At 44.0% G+C, this 15,223-nt stretch overlaps 1 protein-coding gene across 1 annotated transcript; it reads right to left on the bottom strand.

Moving 5' to 3' along the window:
- Positions 1-8,910: 8,910 nt before the first annotated feature.
- LOC145348406 (tumor necrosis factor ligand superfamily member 6-like) lies at positions 8,911-13,554 on the bottom strand. The gene is made up of 4 exons (XM_080196627.1): positions 13,213-13,554; positions 13,072-13,111; positions 12,574-12,630; positions 8,911-10,252 (listed from the first exon to the last, which is right to left on the bottom strand). Exons 1-4 carry the CDS (start codon positions 13,447-13,449, stop codon positions 9,849-9,851), a joined length of 738 nt encoding a protein of 245 aa, XP_080052753.1. The 5' UTR covers positions 13,450-13,554; the 3' UTR covers positions 8,911-9,848.
- Between the last annotated feature and the right edge of the window lie 1,669 nt (positions 13,555-15,223).

Raw genomic sequence — 15,223 nt, 5'->3', positions numbered from 1 at the left:
ATTCGATATTTGGGAAATTAAAATCTCCCATCACGACAACTCTGTTATTACCACATCTCTCCAGGATCTGTTTCCCTATCTGCTCCTTAATATCCCTGTTACTATTGGGCGACCTATAGAAAACACCCAGTAAAGTTAATGACCCCTTCCTGTTCCAAACCTCCACCCACAGAGACTCCGTAGACAATCCCTCCATGGCGTCCATCCTTTCTAAAGCCGTGACATTATCCCTGATCAACAGTGCCACTCCCCCACCTCTTTTGCCTCCCTCCCTGTCCCTTCTGAAACATCTGAAACCTGGCCCTTGAAGTATCCAGTCCTGTCCTTGAGTCATCCAAGTGTCTGTAATGGCCACCACAATACTTTTCCAAGTAGTGATCCACGCTCTAAGCTCATCCGCTTTGTTCACAACACTCCTTGCGTTAAAATAGACACATCTTAAATCTTTGGTCTGAGCCCTTCCTTTCCCCATTACCTGCCTATCCTCCCTCTCACACTGTTGACAAGTTCTCTCTATTTGTGAGCTAACCTCCTCTCTCCCAGTCACTTCACTTTGATTCCCACCCCCCAACCATTCTAGTTTAAACTCTCTCCAGCCAGGATATTGGTTAGGATTGGGAGTTAGCAAACTCCCAGCCAGGATATTGGTTCCCCTGGGATTCAAGTGCAACATCATGGCCGCAATTCTCCCATTGCGACCCATAACTTTTCTGGAGAGTCACGGTAGGAGACATGTGTCTCCGGCCTTGTCCTAAGATTTGCATCTCCAGTCATCGGTCACACCACGCTAGAAACTGGCGGAAGGCAAATAAGTGATTTAAATCTTTTCAGCATGTATTTTAAATATGTATATGTGTTCATTATCGGGATCTTTCCAGTCCCGAATGAATCTCCCATCCCGCCAGCAGTACTTCATTCTGGTGGGGTTCATACTAGCTCCCCATGTTCAGGGAACTAGCGGGAGACCCCTTGGAATGAAAAGTGGCAATCATGACCTCTAAGGGGTGAGGCAGCAGGGATGGTACCCCCTGGGCATGAGTATCCTGGCAGTGCCAGCCTGGGCCCCCAGCACTGCCCAAAGGGCAAAGTGCCCATGCCCAGCGGACACTTTGGGCGTGGGGGTCCACTGCCACTCTGCATTGGGATCAGTCTGTGATGGAGAGAGGAGGGCAATTGGGGTGAATTGGGGGGGGGGGGTTTGTCAGGGGCCTGCCTCAGACGGTGTCTAAGCCCAGGAGGGGGGTTCAGTGGTGGGGTGGCCAGTAATTGGACTGACCAGCAAATGGGAGGCTGACAGTTTGGGGCCACACACATACACAGAGTCCCAGATCTGTCAAACTCTGGCACGAATAGGCCAAGCCCCTTGGGTTTTTACTGATACTCACGACTGGGACCTCTTCAGTGCACAGAGTGCAGAGATTCAGGTGAGAAGCTGAACTGACAGTTGGGATTTAGAACAGTTTTCCTGCCAATTCAGCACTTTTGGGAGAATAGCCCCCCCGCCAACACCCCAACCCCAATGTCTCTATTTTAGATACCTGCCTCACAAAGCATCTTCACTAAAACAGTCTCACATGGGCATCCTTTAATTGATAAAGGAGGCCGACAAAAGCCATTGGTATCTTATGGCCTTGACAGTGAAGCTAATGGAATCTCTAAGGGATGTGGTCAACTCAACTTGCCTTCAGGATATTCCCTGATTATAGCCCTGATAAGTTTTGTTTATTGCCAACCTAATGAAACACATATTGCTTCTCAATTCAATGACTGAGCTTTTTATCACTATCTACAATTTCAAGGGTGTTATCATGTTACCATTAATTCTTGTCCCACTAAATCCCCTACTATAACTCTTTCATTGGCTAAAACATTAATATCTTTCTGTTTTGATTAGAAACTATGAAGGGGGCTTCATTAAAACTCACTCTTGTATCAGTTGTTTCTGATAAGGTGTTTGGTGAAACAATAAAGTGTCCTTTATGACCCTGTGATTCCAACAGTTGGGTGTTTTAAAGGACTGTATCTAACACAGGTTTAGTATTAAACGGCACTCTGTAACTGCAGCAAAGCTTCTATGTTTAACTTTTAAAAATGTATAGAAGGTATATCTATACGTATGGACTAATTAAAGGTATTTCACATACCTTTAAAACTACAAAGTATTTAAAACATCTTATTACAATTGCTAACAAATTGCTCCCCATTGATTTAAAGTGAATTCTACATCTAAGTTGACTAAACAATAATCCCAGCAAAGTCTGCCAATCTTATAGTAGTTCTTTTCTTTTCTATCTTTCTACATGCTCGCCCCAAAAGCGGAAAAGCCCTCTCGAGATCATTGAACCTATGCATGACCCACCTCCCGCCCACTACGATTCTTGTGGGGGCGGGACAGGAAAACTCCCCCCCTGTAGGTGCAAATTTGGATTGTGACATACTTCCAGGGAGAACCTGCACCATGGTTGGAGTGGGCACCGCCACACCACTTGTTATCTCCTGTACCATCTGCATGCCGTAACTCCAGAAGAATGGCACACACTGGTGAATCCCGTGTGTGCTGCAGCATTGCAAATTAGGACTGCATAGAAACAGAGGAAGTAAGAGCCTACTCCACCATTCGTTTGGTGATCATGGCTGATCTTCACTCGTCTGATCCTGCCTTCCCCCCCCAATATCCTTTGCTACATATGCACTAATCACTCAATAGAAACAATTGCAGAAATATAAGATGGACTCTGAACCACAGCTAATTTGAAGGCCAATGCAACAATTTTCCGGTGAAATTGACACGGATGCTGGAATCTGAAACAATAACAGAGGATGCTGCCAAAGCACAGCTGATCTGGCAGATTGTCTGTATCACGGTTAATGTTTCGAGTCATGAACGCTTGGTTAGAACTGAAAGGAGGGAGAAAGTGTTACAGCCACAGAAACTGCAATAAGAGGTAAACAACACAACAATAAATCTGAAGTTGCTGGATGTCATCTTTCATTGAGCATGTTGCAGCTCTCAGTACCTCTCGAACTGCAGCATGAGCAAGGCTGCAACACGAGGGAAAGCTCCGCAAGGAAATATCTCATTTGAAGGCATCATAGGTATTCTGGAAGTGATCCAGGAGCAATGCCTGAGAGGTCTGCAATATCCCAAGCGGTCATCATTTTTGTTCAAAGCTGTTGTTCATTAGTTACAGAAATATTTGTGGTTTGCAAAAGAGGAAGTGAAACCAGAGGCTGTCAATCAGGATTAGACTCTGGCTACATTGTGGTCAGGATTAATGGGGTATTTGATTTGGTGTCAACCATGAAGAGAAACAAAAATAAATTGAAGATAACAATCATAGAATCCCTACAGTACAGAAGGAGGCTATTTGGCCCATTGAGCCTGCGCCCACTACAATCCCGTTCAAACCCTATCCCTGTAACCCCACATATTTACCCTGCTAATACCCCTGACACTAAGGGGCAATGTAACATGCCCAATCAACCTAAGTTGTACATCTTTGGTCCGTGGGAAGAAACTGGAACATCCGGAGGAAACCCACACAGACACAAGGAGAACATGCAAACTCCACACAGACACTCGCCCAAAGCTAGAATTGAATGCAGATCCCTGGCACTGTGAGGCAGCAGCACTAACTACTGTGTCACCGTGCTGTCCCTGAATGACTGGGGTTGAGTGCATAACTGTGCAGACTGGAACCACACCCCCCCCACATAGACCACCCTTCTCCACACCCTCCGCAGCCCCCCACCCCCATTGACATCTCCCCTCTGTCAGAAGACTTCAAACGCATTTGCTCACACCGGCAGCTTCTGACAGAGAGAAAGGGAAATCCCTGCTGCAGAATAGAGTGCTGCAGTGATTTGAAATGCTGCCAGGTCACTGGGGGGTCATGGAGGTTAAAGTGACTTCAGAGTTTGCACAGCTGACAGGCAGGAATGCAGATGTTGATCACAGGGCTGCCTGAAATCGCCATGCCAGATGTGATCTTCTGGTCAGCCAGGGAGAGTGGTGAAGTCAACCCTTTGTCCCTAGCCTGAGCCCACCCAACCCCCAGGATCCCCGTGTGACTCTTGCTCTGCAGCTTGGCCGCAGCATAGGGGAAAGTGGCCACTGGACCGAACTCCTTCAACCCCATCGGGGCCCAAGGCGCCAGGCCAATGTGTCGGTGTCAGCGTGCCGGGGCAGTGCACCATTGGCATTGCCAAGGTGAGTGGTCCAAAGGGGCTCAGTAGGGGGTCTGGGGAGGAAGGGGACCTGAGTGGAGAATTTGAGGGGTGTGGGATTGTGATCTGGTGTTGGGGGGGGTGGGTGGAGAGCGGGGGGAGGTTATCCATTATTTGTGGGTGGAGGGGGAGGATGCCTCTCTTTGGTGAGGGGTTTGTGGTGCTCCCTGGTCAATAGGACAGTGCACTATTTCATTTTTCTGATGGGAGGGGAACCTGTCTCCAAGCCTGGAGACTGTGCTGCCCTTTACAATGGCAACCCCATCTCAGAATAGCGAGGTTGGACGGTGAAATTAGGTTATTAACATCTTTGAGTTTGTTGAATCCCACCTGACAGACACTGCCAGAGCTCCCATTTCCCGCTGGCTTGGGCACTTTCATGGCCCACTGCCACTGACAGCAAGAGTGGAGAATTTGGCACTTAGCCAAAGCTCCATTCACTGCAGCGGGACTGGAGAATCCCAACTGCGGACGAGGTCTGAGAATCCAGCCTAGTATTTTGCCTCAGTTTCCATGTTGGAGGACACTAGTACCATCCCAAAAATAACAGAAATGCAGAAGTAATAGAAAGAAAGGAACTTAGTACAATCATCATCAATAGGGAAAAAGTGTTGAGCAAACTGTTGGGATTGAAGGCAGAAAAGCCCCCAGGGCCTGATGGCCTATATCCTGGGGTCATAAAGAAAGAGGCAGCAGAGATAACGGATCCATTGGTTATAGTATTCCAAAATTCCCTGATGCAGGAAGCATTCCAGTGGAGAGGAAAGTAGGAAAATATAGATCAGTTAGTTTAACATCTACTGTTGGCCAATTGTTACATTCCATTATTAAAGAAGTAATAACAGACATTTGGAAAGTCAAAACGCAATCCATTAAAGTTAGCATGGTTTTGTGAAGGGAAAATCATATTTGACTAATTTGTTAGAGTTTTTCGAAGATGCAATGAGCAAAGTGGATAATGGGGATCCTGTAGGTGTAGTATATCTGAACTTGCAGAATACATTTGATAAGGTGCCGCACAAAAATACACAAGATAAGATCACTCAGGGTTAGGGGTAATTTATTAGAGAATTGGCTAACCAACAGAAAGCAGAGAGTTGGGATAAATGAGCCATTTTCTGGTTGGCAAAATGTAACCAGTGGGATGCCACAGGATTTGGTAATTGGCCCCCAAGTACTTACAATCTATATTAGTGACTTGGATATAGGGATAGAATGTATGGTCACCAAACTTGCAGATTACTCTAAAATAGATGGGTCATTAGGTTGCAATAAGAAATAAGCAATTTATAAATGGATATGGATAGGTTAGGTGAGTGGGCGGAAATTTAGCAGATGGAGTTTAAAACGAATAAGTGTGAGGTTATCCATTTTTGTCGGAAAAAGAGAAAGGCAATTTACTATCTAAATGGAGAGAAACCTCAGAGGTGCTTTGGTGCAGAGGGATCTGGGTGTCCTCATGCATAAATCGCAGAAACCTAGTATGCAGGCACAGCACACAATAAGGAAGGCAAATGGAAGTTGGGCATTTGCATGCGTTTTCTCCAGGAGCTCCGGTTTCCTCCCACAGTCCAAAAATGTGTGGTTAGATTGATTAGCCATGCTAAATTGACCCTAGTATCCATAGGGATTTACAAAATAAATGTATGGGGTTACCGGAATAGGTGGTCGGCGGTCGTCATTGTGGTCAGTGCAGACTCAATGGGCCGAATGGCCTCCTTCTGTACTGTAGGATTTCTATGACTCTATGAATATAATATAAAAGTGGTGAAATGTTGATACAACTTTACAAAGCATTAGTGAGACTGCACCTGGAGTATTATGTACAGTTCTGGTCTCGTTACTTGAGGGGGGATGTGATTGCATTGGAGACTGTTCAGAGGGGGTTCACTAGATTGATTTCGGAGAAGAGGGGTGGGATTCTCTGGCCTCTCAGGGGTGGGAGGCGGTGTGCCATTGGTTGGTGGCAGGATCCTCTGGTCCAGCTGTTATCAATGGGAATTCCCATTGAAGCCACCCCACACCACCGGGAAACTGGCGGGCAGCGGTGAGCTGTCAGTGGGACCAGAGAATCCCATTGGCATGAAGAATAGGAGAATTCCGGCTGAGCGGTTTGTCTTATGAAGCGAGGCTCAGCAGTTTAGGCCTGTATTCTCTAGAGTTTAGAAGAATGAGTGATGATCTATTGAGGTACATAGATGCTAAAGGAATTGGCAATAGAGAGGATGTTTCCTCTTGTGGAGCAATCTAGGACCAGTGGCAATGGTTTTGGGATAAGGGGTAGCAGATTTAAACAGAGATGGGAAAAAAAATTACTTGTCATAAAGGGTGAATCGGTGGAATTCACTATCCCAGAGTACGGTGGATGCTGGGACATTGAGTAAGTTTAAGGAGGAGATAGACAGATTTTTAATTAGTAATGGGTTGAAGAGTTATGGAAAACTGGCAGGAAAATTGAGTTGAAACTGAGACGCGATCAGCCATGATCGTATTTAATGATGGAGCAGGTTTAAGAGGCTGCTCTGACTTCTTATGTTTTATGTAGGCGTACATGGCCATGGTGAGCCACAGCTGGAATACTGTGTGCAGATTTAGTGCCCTTATCTAAGGGAAGATACACTTGCCCTAGAAGGAGTGCAGCAAATATTCACCAGACTGGTTCTTAGCATTGGCAGGATTATGGTACGCGGAGATTTTTGGTTGACTGGGCCTGTATTCACTGGAATTTAGAAGAACAAGAGGGGATCTCATTGAAATGTACGGAATTCTGACAGGGCTGGATAGACTGAATGGAGGGGATGGTGTTTTCCCTGACTCAGGACTCTAGCACAAGGGGTCACAGTCTCAGGGTACAGGGTAGGCAATGTGAGCAGAAATGAGGAGAAATATGTTCATCCAGAGGGTAGTGAACCTGTTGAGTTCACAACCACAGAAGTCTGTGGAGGCCAAGTCACTGAATATATTAAAGAGGAAATAGATAGATTTCTAGATACTAAAGGTTTCAAAAAGTATGAGGAGAGTGCAGGGGAATGGCATTGGCAGAGGGTCAGCCATGATCATATTGAATGGTAATGTATGGACTGTGCCACCACCACCTCTCTCTCCCCATCCCCACCTCCAACCCATGCTAGTATTCTGGTTGGAGTCATACCTGGCACAAAGAAAGATGGTTGAGGTTGTTGGAGGTCAACCTCAGCCCTAGGACATTGTTACAGGAGTTCCTCAGGGTAGTGATCTAGGCCCAACCATGTTCAGCTGCTTCAACAATGACCTTCCCTCCATCATAAGGTCAGAAGAGGGGATATTCGCTGATGACTGCACAATGTTCAACACCATTCATATCTCCCTAGGTACTGAAGCAGTTCATGTCCAAATGCAGCAAGTCCTGAACAATATCTGGACTTGGGCTCATAAACAGCAAGTAACTTTCGTGCCATACAAGTGCTAGGCAATGACCACCAACAACAAGAACAAATATAAGCATCTCATCTTGACATTCAATGGCTTTCCCATTACTGAATCCCCACTATCAACATTCTGGAGGTTACCATTGACCAGACTGAACAGGAGCAACCATAGAGCTACTATGCCCACATCAGCAGATCAGAGATTGGTAATTCTGCAGATCGTAACACACCTTATGGTTCCCCAAAGCCTACCCACCATTTACAAGGTACAATGGAATACTGTCCACTTGCCTGAATGAATGCCACTCCAACAACACTCAAGAAACTCAATACCATCCAGTCAAAGCAGCCTGCTTGATTGGCAGCCCTCCCACCACTTTCAACATCCACTCCCTCCACCACCAACGCACAGCAGCAGCAATCTATACCATCCTACCATGATGCACTGCAGCAACTCACCAAGAATTCTTCAACCACATCTTCCAAACCCTGCAACCTCTACGACAGAGAATGACAAGGAACATCACTACCCACAAGCTTCCCTCCCTAAAACCACTCATCGTCCTGACTTGTAAATATATCACCGCTCCTTCACTGTTACTGGGTCAAAATTTTGGAGCACTCTTCCTAACAGGTACTCCTTTGGGTGCACCTACAACCAGCCTGATTGCATCTGTTCGGCAATGCAACACATGTGCACCTTCTCAGGAACAATTAGGGATGGGTAGTAAAAGCTGGCTTAGCCAGTGATCCCTCATCCAATGAATGAATAACATAAATCTGGGCCTTGAGAAGCGGCCACCTTGTGGAAGGGTTTGCTCCTGGTCTTAGCAAGGTCATTGTAGAGAAGCTAGTTCCTGTTTCACTGGGATGGAAGGAGCAGGACAGGGGAAGAGACAGGGAAAAACAGAGGGGATGTTAACTTACCTTTAATCTCCTCTCAACCTGACAGGTACCTTTGAGATACCCCTATTTTGGGCTGAAGGGTGACAAAAACCAAATGCTTGGGGCAAATGTATCTGCATGGGCAACTAATTGATAAGAGTTATTATGTTGAAGTGAATGGAATTTTAAGCATGATATCAGGGTGACTCGTACAAAATTACTTTTAAAAGGGAAGAAAACAAATCAGAATATTACATCTCTTGTAAAAAGGAAATGAAAAGTATGCTAATTGATTCTTAAGCACAGATCTTTCCTCATTTGTATAGTTTCTTCCAAAATTCAATTTTATTCATAAATAATTTGCCTTATATAAAAATAAACAAATCTAAGATTTACATTCTACAATTGTCATTGTGGAAATTATTATTGCACAAAACCAATCATAAATTGATTCCCATAGTGTGCTGTGTTTTAAAGTGACATAAAGCCAAAGGGACCATCCTTTCAGATATGCTTTGCTGCCACAGCTAGTTATTCACATAGAACAATCACAAACCAGTAATGCCGTGAGCCCACATATAATCCATACACAAGGGTGCATTTTCTCAGGCAAAGCCTCTCTACATTTCATGTTTGCATTGTCCAACACAGCCAATTCCATTTGCACTCAAACCTAATTTAATCAGGCTTCTGATACTCATTAAGGCCAAGAGGTTTGTCGCATGTCAAAGGTTATCACTGCCACTCCGGTTCCAAGTGTAACTGTGAGCTGGACACCGGGTGATCTTCTCCTGTGTTTGCACAGGCCTATTTGTTGCATGTGTATTTTCCTCATATTTTTAAATAATGTGCAAGCGTGTTATAATAACATTTCCAATCAATTGTTATCTGCTGCATATTATGATCCATTTGCCAATGTTTGATGGATCAACAGACAGTAAATAGCAGAGATATTTGACTGGAAGTGGCGTGGCATTGCAGTGCAGCAGTGCACCAGCTCCTCAACTCTTGTCGCCTTTTTTCACTCTGTATCCTGTTCACCCACCCTTTACCTCCAGGGAAAATATTCTTTCTCAGGCTGAGCCACTGGGGAAATACAAAGGTGGCAAGTGGTGGCTTTGGAGGGTGGGGAGGGGGGGTTGGAACAGTTTAATCCTCTGAGAAACAGCCTTCGCAAATCCAATTAGGAAATGACACTGTGGATCTTGGAATGATTCAGAGCCTAAAGATTTTAATGGTGGTGTTCGGGACATGTTAGAGTGCATTATTTATTTATTTTTAAATAGAGTTATTTCAGCTTCTCAATAGTATATAATTTAGCGATGTGAATTAAAGTTTATACAATCCAAAGAAAGTCTTGGACTCATCAAAGTTAACCAGCTTTGAATCCGACACATTGACGTAAATGGATTCACCTTTTGAAAGGTGTATTATTCCTGCTTGATAACTGTTTGTAGCCCATTCCTCTCCATTCATCGAACAGTAGTTTGTCTTTTTGCTTTCCATTAGAATCACATCTTTATGATAGCGGTCTGTTCGTTTGAAAACAACGTGCTCCAAATTCTTGTTCACATTGCATCGGTATGATCGGAAATAAATCTTCGAGTAAACAAAGAAAATTCCAGTTTCATTGACGACCAGGCCTCTATCCTTATACTGCACCCGTCTGGTGAAGGCATGGCCTCTGTGATCATCCCATATGAGAGGGTTGGAACCTGCAGCGATTGAATCCCCTGCAACATAATCATTGCAAATAAAGATTGACAAACAATCGGACTTAGCAGACCGGCAGAATTGTTGCAGCACAGAAGGAGGCCATTTGGCCCATCTGCATCGGCATTCCAAATAAGCATCATGCCATTCCTCTGTCTTAGAACATAGAACAGTACAGCACAGTACAAGCCCTTCATCCCTCGATGTTGTGCCGAGCTATGTCCGAACCCAAGATCAAGCTGTCCCACTCCCTATCATTCTGGTCTTTTCCCTGTATTCCTGCACATTGTTTCTATTCAGGAATCATCAATATGCAATCTTGAAAGCTTCGATTAATCTGTCTCCATCAGGCAGTGCGTTCCGGAGCCAAACCGCAGAATGTGATTAAACGCAACGTGCACTCAGTATTCAGTTTGAAGTGTTATTTGGAATATTTCTATTACCTAAGTGACCAGGATGACAGAGACTAAATGCTTGAGGCAAATGCATCTGCTTAGGCAGCTGATTGGCAAGGATTATTATGCCACAGTGAATAGAATTTTAAGTGTGATGTGATGTCTAATTCGAATGGGCATGGAAACTGATACATTATTCCTAACACAATGGCCAGAATTTTCCAGTCTCGCTTGCGGTTGGGATTCTCCGTTCCTGCTGCAGTGGATGGAGATTTGGCTGGGCACCAAAATTCTCCATTCTAACTGGCAGGGCATGCAAGACCAAAAAATTCTGGCCAATATGCTTCCCACAGCATTAGCAAGCTGCAGCTAAGTGAGGAACAAAAACACATCAAGATATATGGATCATCGGTTCCATTGAATCACAGGCCTGTAAATTAAAACCAACTTTCTGGTAAACTAACATCCCATTCCTTTCATAATTTAATGGGAACTTGTATTAATTCAATTAATGTATTAATTAATTGTATTAATGCGAGCAAGCATATAAATTCCTTATTTTCTCTCGCAGCTGAAAAGAATAGATACTTAAAATGTAAATTGATGCAAAACAAGTGTGTTCAGACTTCAGTTTATAATTTTCAGAAGTCTAAAACCAGATTCAAAACAATCAAGATTGAGGAGAACTGGGAATTTAATATACTGTGACAGACAGTAGATGTCGCAGTTATACATTGCATTGGTGACAGCTAGTGGTAACTTAGTAGCACTGCACCTTTTGATTTTTACCATGTAGCAAGCATGCCTGATCTTGGAGATCTTCAAACAAAAGCAGAGCAGGAACAGATAAGATCTTACAAATCCATGCATTCTATGTTGATAGTAGTCCAACTTCCTTCTCATCATTGCCCCCCAGTCCTTTCACACGCTAACTGGAAATACGTGACCTTATCTCTCAATCAGATTTTATGATAAGGTTCAATGGTATTCTCCTACAACTTGGCCCATATGACTGTTTTTCTGTTCTGTGAAGCCTTAATTTTCTGACTCTTAAATGATGCTGTCCCCTAGTGCTTGTAGATTTTGTCAGCACGGAAAGTTTGGATGAACTTTTATCAATTCTTGAACTTTGAGGAAGGATCATCTGGACTCAGAACATCAACTCTTTTCTCTCCTTACCGATGCTGCCAGACCCAATGAGATTTTCCAGCATCCACATTAATTTGCTTTTATTTTATCAATTTTTCTTTATCATTTTGAAAGCTTCTAATCAGACAGTCTGGAAGCACTCCCTCCTCTGGACAGAACCAATGTAAAGTCTTTTAACCTTTCCTCAAACAATTCCTGAGTGCTGGGGGCACTGTTGATGCCCTACGCTGCACAAATCCAAGGGCAATGAAAAAATCTTCTTTTAGCCAAAGTCAGATCAAATGCCAGAGTCCACTATTGGAAAAGCAGCTTAACCTGACACTGATTTAAACCGTTCTTCATAGAAATGACCCACAAACAGAAAATTCTGGAAAAGTTTAGCAAGTCTGACAGCATCTGTGGGGCCAAGTATCGGCTCTATTCTCTTCCCACTGATGCTGTCAGACCTGCTGAGATCTTCTAGCATTTTCTGTTTTTGTTTCAGATTCCAGCCTCCGCAGTATTTTGTTTTTTTCATAGGAACAATCTTTGAAATGATTAGCCTACATTTTATTCCTTCGTTTTACAGATTTACTTCTGTCAAATCTGCTTCAGTTTCCTACTCCTGATACTTCATCCCTGACCTTCCATCCCCTCCATATCTGCACCTTCCCATTTGGATTCACTGCCTTGCTTGACCTATCTTTGCTTCTCTACACATTAGTTTTTATTTCCCTTTCTGTCCCTTTTCCCCCTTCACATACCCTTTATCATACATCCATGTGGTTCTCTCTATGCAGCAATTATGAGTTACTGACCTGTGACATGTGCTGCTGCTCTGAGATCCTTGGGTGGCTTTGTGATGTTCTGAGCTCCTATTGAAAGAAATGAATGCATAGCAATAAGTGACAGAGCATCGCAGTCTAAACAAACAATTATTTTATCTTTCTTTTGCGAGATGGTTATTTTGATTGAATCAACAAACTGATTGTAAAGGAACATTATTTTTGAGTCTCAGTTCAATGTCAGGTTACAAGAAATGAAATCAAACCAGCATTTTCCACACTCCTATCCATTCAAAGATACATCAAAGTAAGTGCCTCTGTGCCTGCCCACATTCCCATTGTTAAGTTTCATTCACTTTGATGCTGTGTTGCTCTGCATTGCCTTTCTTATATTATCATTCTTTATCATTCTCTCCAGAAGTTCCCAACTGTCCGGACCCATCCTAAAACAGAATGTGTGCAAGGGGTCCCTCTAATTCACCTCTTAATCATAAAATATGGCACATTTGCATTTAATTGTCTCACACTCACCAATAATCTTCTCTGCAACTGGAACCTTGTCTCCATTTTCCTGATTAACAAAAAAGGGGGGAAAGGATTAGTTTGCAGGTTCTGGTTTCAACTGCTTGTTTTCCCAGCTCCACCTTCCATTATTCCGCATGGGGATCATACCTGTTTCATTTCTTGGATTTCCTTGCGTAGTTCCAGCAAATAGACTGTCCCTAGAGCCAGCCATGCCAGTGCTAGGAGGACCAGGTTCAGAAGCAGGATGATGCCCGCAGTCCTCCAGTCCAATTTTCTCTTTTTCTTCAATGTGGGTGGTGCCCAGGCCGGTGGAGGCACGTAAGGATTGAAATTTGGACCTCCATCCACCATGAACACTTGTGGATATAGGTAGTTCTGTTGCATGGTGCAGCTCGCTCCGCAGAAGACAAGCGCACGGTTCTGTAGTTATTGTTTGTACGGTGCTCTCTCCTTCGGTAAGTCTCTTCAAGAGCGGAGTAATCCACTGGCTCACGCACCACAGACCAGACTTTGAAGTTTTGCTCAAACGCCCAGGCTGGGTTTTTATAGTGAGAATCCGTTCTGAACGTGGCCCACGCACATACCCACATTTGGTTGAAGTGTGACTGCAGCCGACAAAACGTTTCCACGAGTTGCTTGAGAGAAATATATGCATTTTATCAACTGATCACATTTGCATTGAAGACTTGTGGTTTGTGCCTAAGCTGTTTTCGCAGTCATTGCCTTCAGCCATTTGTGGCTTTAGATGCGTCACCAAGACATCACAAATCATATTGATATACACACACCGGGTAGCAGGTCAAATGTCGGAGCTCAACAGGTCTTTTGCAGCCCAACCACATTTTTAATATTGTTTTATCGGGAAGGGACTGTGTTGGGTGAGGGAGGCCAGAGGGAAGTATGTGAATTGGCCAGTCTGACACAGTAACCCTTCTCATTGTGGAGTTACTCTCTTTGGCGTTGCAGGATGGTTTAAACAACATACATCTCTGAGTATTGCACTTTCAAAAGACACACTTTCCTGCCTCCAAATGTCTAGATGTAAGGTGGTTGCCTCATAAATTGCCCTCTCTGCGAAGTAATTTACATGATGTAATGTCTCTCTTAAAATGCTCTATCTAATGTTAATAACCAATTTTTATCAAGTAAGTAAATAACCATAATCAGCTCCTTATTAATTAAGAAGATGGAAGTTTTTTTTAAATGTCATGGTTCCTGGGATAAGGGCAGTACTGAATAGGTCAGCATTTATTGCACAATCCTCATTGTCCTTGAGAAGGCTGCCTTCATGATCTGCTGTAGTGTAGATACACCCACAGTGCAATTAGGAAGGCAGTTCAAGGATTTTGACCCAGTGACATGAGGGAAAAGCGATATAGTCCTGTTGCATGGCCCAATTACACAAAAGTCAAGCCCACGGTTCTGCATTTTCTATAACATATGATGATCCCTCCTTCAAGAGTGGCGTCATCTACTGGCTCGCATATTCACAGATTGAGGTTTGAGTTCAAACCCACATGATGGTGAGAGACTTGGAGTTGATGGTGCTCCCATACATTGGCTGCTCTTGTCCTTCTAGGTTTGGTAAGTGCTATCTAAGAAGCCTTGGTGAGTTGCTCCAGTGCGCCTTGTAGTTAGTACACACTGCTGCTACTGTGTGGATAGGATGCCAATCTTGCGGGCTGCCATGCCTTGGATGGTGTCGACCTTCTTGAATGCTTTTGAAGGTGCACCCATCCAGGCAAGTGGAGACTATCACAATCCTGTAGGTTCTGTATAGGCACTGGGGAATCAGGAGGTGAGTTACTCTCTGCAGGGTTTCCAGCCTCTGACATGCTCTTGTAGGAAGAAGTCTGACAACACCAGGTTTAAGTCCAGCCAATTTATTTGATAGTAAACTCATAAGCTTTCGGGGTTCCCCTCTTCGTCAGGTGAATGGAGAGTTCTAGCCTCAGACAGAGTATATAAAGCACAGACAGTTTACAGATTACTGATTAAAATGCAAATCTTTACACCTAACCTGCTGTTCAAGTCTTAAAGTGGCTGACAATGTGAATGGAAGGAGCATTAAGCCCAGGTTAGAGAGATGTGTATTGTCTCCAGACAGTACAAAAAGTGAGGTTTTGCAAACCCAGGCAAGTCACGGGGGTTACAGATA

Source organism: Carcharhinus amblyrhynchos, chromosome 9 (assembly GCF_965287045.1).
Source record: "Carcharhinus amblyrhynchos chromosome 9, sCarAmb.v2.hapA, whole genome shotgun sequence".
NCBI classification, from domain to species: domain Eukaryota; kingdom Metazoa; phylum Chordata; class Chondrichthyes; order Carcharhiniformes; family Carcharhinidae; genus Carcharhinus; species Carcharhinus amblyrhynchos.
This window is presented reverse-complemented; position numbering and strand designations above follow the sequence as displayed.

Coding starts and splice junctions, on each gene's coding strand:
- LOC145348406 (XM_080196627.1), bottom strand. CDS start 13,449: ATGCAACAGAACTACCTATATCCACAAGTGTTCATGGTGGATGGAGGT. Junction 12,631..13,071: donor AGTTGCAGAGAAGATTATTG/GTGAGTGTGAGA, acceptor TTCTTTCAATAG/GAGCTCAGAACATCACAAAG. Junction 10,253..12,573: donor AGCAGCAGCACATGTCACAG/GTCAGTAACTCA, acceptor ATTATGTTGCAG/GGGATTCAATCGCTGCAGGT.